The sequence below is a fragment of the Branchiostoma belcheri genome, unplaced genomic scaffold, assembly GCF_001625305.1.
Source record: "Branchiostoma belcheri isolate BF01 breed outbred unplaced genomic scaffold, Haploidv18h27 scaffold19, whole genome shotgun sequence".
Classification (NCBI taxonomy): domain Eukaryota; kingdom Metazoa; phylum Chordata; class Leptocardii; order Amphioxiformes; family Branchiostomatidae; genus Branchiostoma; species Branchiostoma belcheri.
This window is the reverse complement of record NW_017803379.1, coordinates 1,453,380-1,454,537: the sequence shown is the minus strand read 5'-3', so window position 1 is coordinate 1,454,537 and position 1,158 is coordinate 1,453,380. Positions and strand designations below refer to the sequence as shown.

The 1,158-nt window shown below is 39.0% G+C and overlaps 2 protein-coding genes across 2 annotated transcripts in view; one reads left to right on the top strand and one right to left on the bottom strand.

Annotated features, from left to right (window-relative positions):
* LOC109467755 (histone PARylation factor 1-like) overlaps positions 1–213 on the bottom strand; it is a 3,002-nt gene extending 2,789 nt beyond the window's left edge. The window contains exon 1 of the mRNA XM_019765806.1: positions 181–213. Within this exon, the coding sequence (XP_019621365.1) occupies positions 181–213 (33 nt within the window). The remainder of the gene's footprint in view (positions 1–180) is intronic.
* LOC109467932 (60S ribosomal protein L9-like) overlaps positions 1–1,158 on the top strand; it is a 6,970-nt gene that overhangs the window by 2,899 nt on the left and 2,913 nt on the right. The window lies entirely within an intron of this gene.

Below are 1,158 nucleotides of genomic sequence, written 5' to 3'. Positions count from 1 at the left end.
ATGCCTCATTTGCCAGCATACACGAAATGATCAGCATCGTCCAGATCTATCTCTTGCTGTCTACCAAGGTTTACATGTAAACAATCTCATACAGAACACATTAATCTACCCAACGGTACGAAAAAAACATAATTACCGTTTCCGACACGTCATAAGGGTAATTAAAGATATATGTTGTACTTTTTCTCCAAACTGCCAGGTGGCGCTGCTCATATCAAAATTTTGACGCAACTTCATTGACCCGTCGCTTGGTAACGGAGTGACGTGAGACAAAATCTTTTTAAGAGATTGTTAGGGGATGTTTATTCTTTCATTTAAGACACAATCTTAATAATCAATGGTTATTAAGGTCTCATTCCGGTATTCTTCCGCGTGGGTACTCTAAAGTAGATCGTACTAAAAATTAAATGCGTGTATGGATGTGTGTTTATATCCGCCAGAAATTGCATTTTAGCTAAGTCAGTTGGCGTAAACCGTTTGTGATATGAGAGGTTGTTTGTATGTGCTAAAATTAGTGGGTAAGTGTTGACATCCGCGCGACAGGTCGGATGTTTACACGCTGTTGTGATGGGTAATGCGGTCAGGAGGTAGCAGCGCTGGAGGACCTCTGGCGGAGAGTGGCCAAGTGCAGTTATACATACATACATACATACATACATTTTTAATGGATAAAAAGGCAACTGCCTGTGTGATCCATATCTGAAACCTTAAAACTACTACATTACAATAGATAAATTACAAAAATATAAAATATACATTGTCCTCGCTAATACATGTACTTTGGCGATAGTTACTTAAACAGTTTATAAATAAACTAGATAGTAATATTAGCGGTTGCTAATATAGACAGGTTTGCGTTGTACATAGTCATTGTAGTGTAACTTACAATATGTTTTTTGTGTGTGCTTTACCTTTTACAGGGTTCCTTCTCATCCTTTTCTAATCCCCACTTACCTTGTAAACAATTTCGTCATCAATATACTAACAAAAGAACAATAGTTACACCCAAAACAAAATTTCACTTCTTTATGACTTCTCTATGCCCCATGACCTTTAACCTTTTGAGGGTCATGCAGGCGTCAACAGCGCCCTCCCCACGCCTTGCCCACCTACCTACCGAACTACCTACCTACCTACCGAACTACCTACCTACCTACC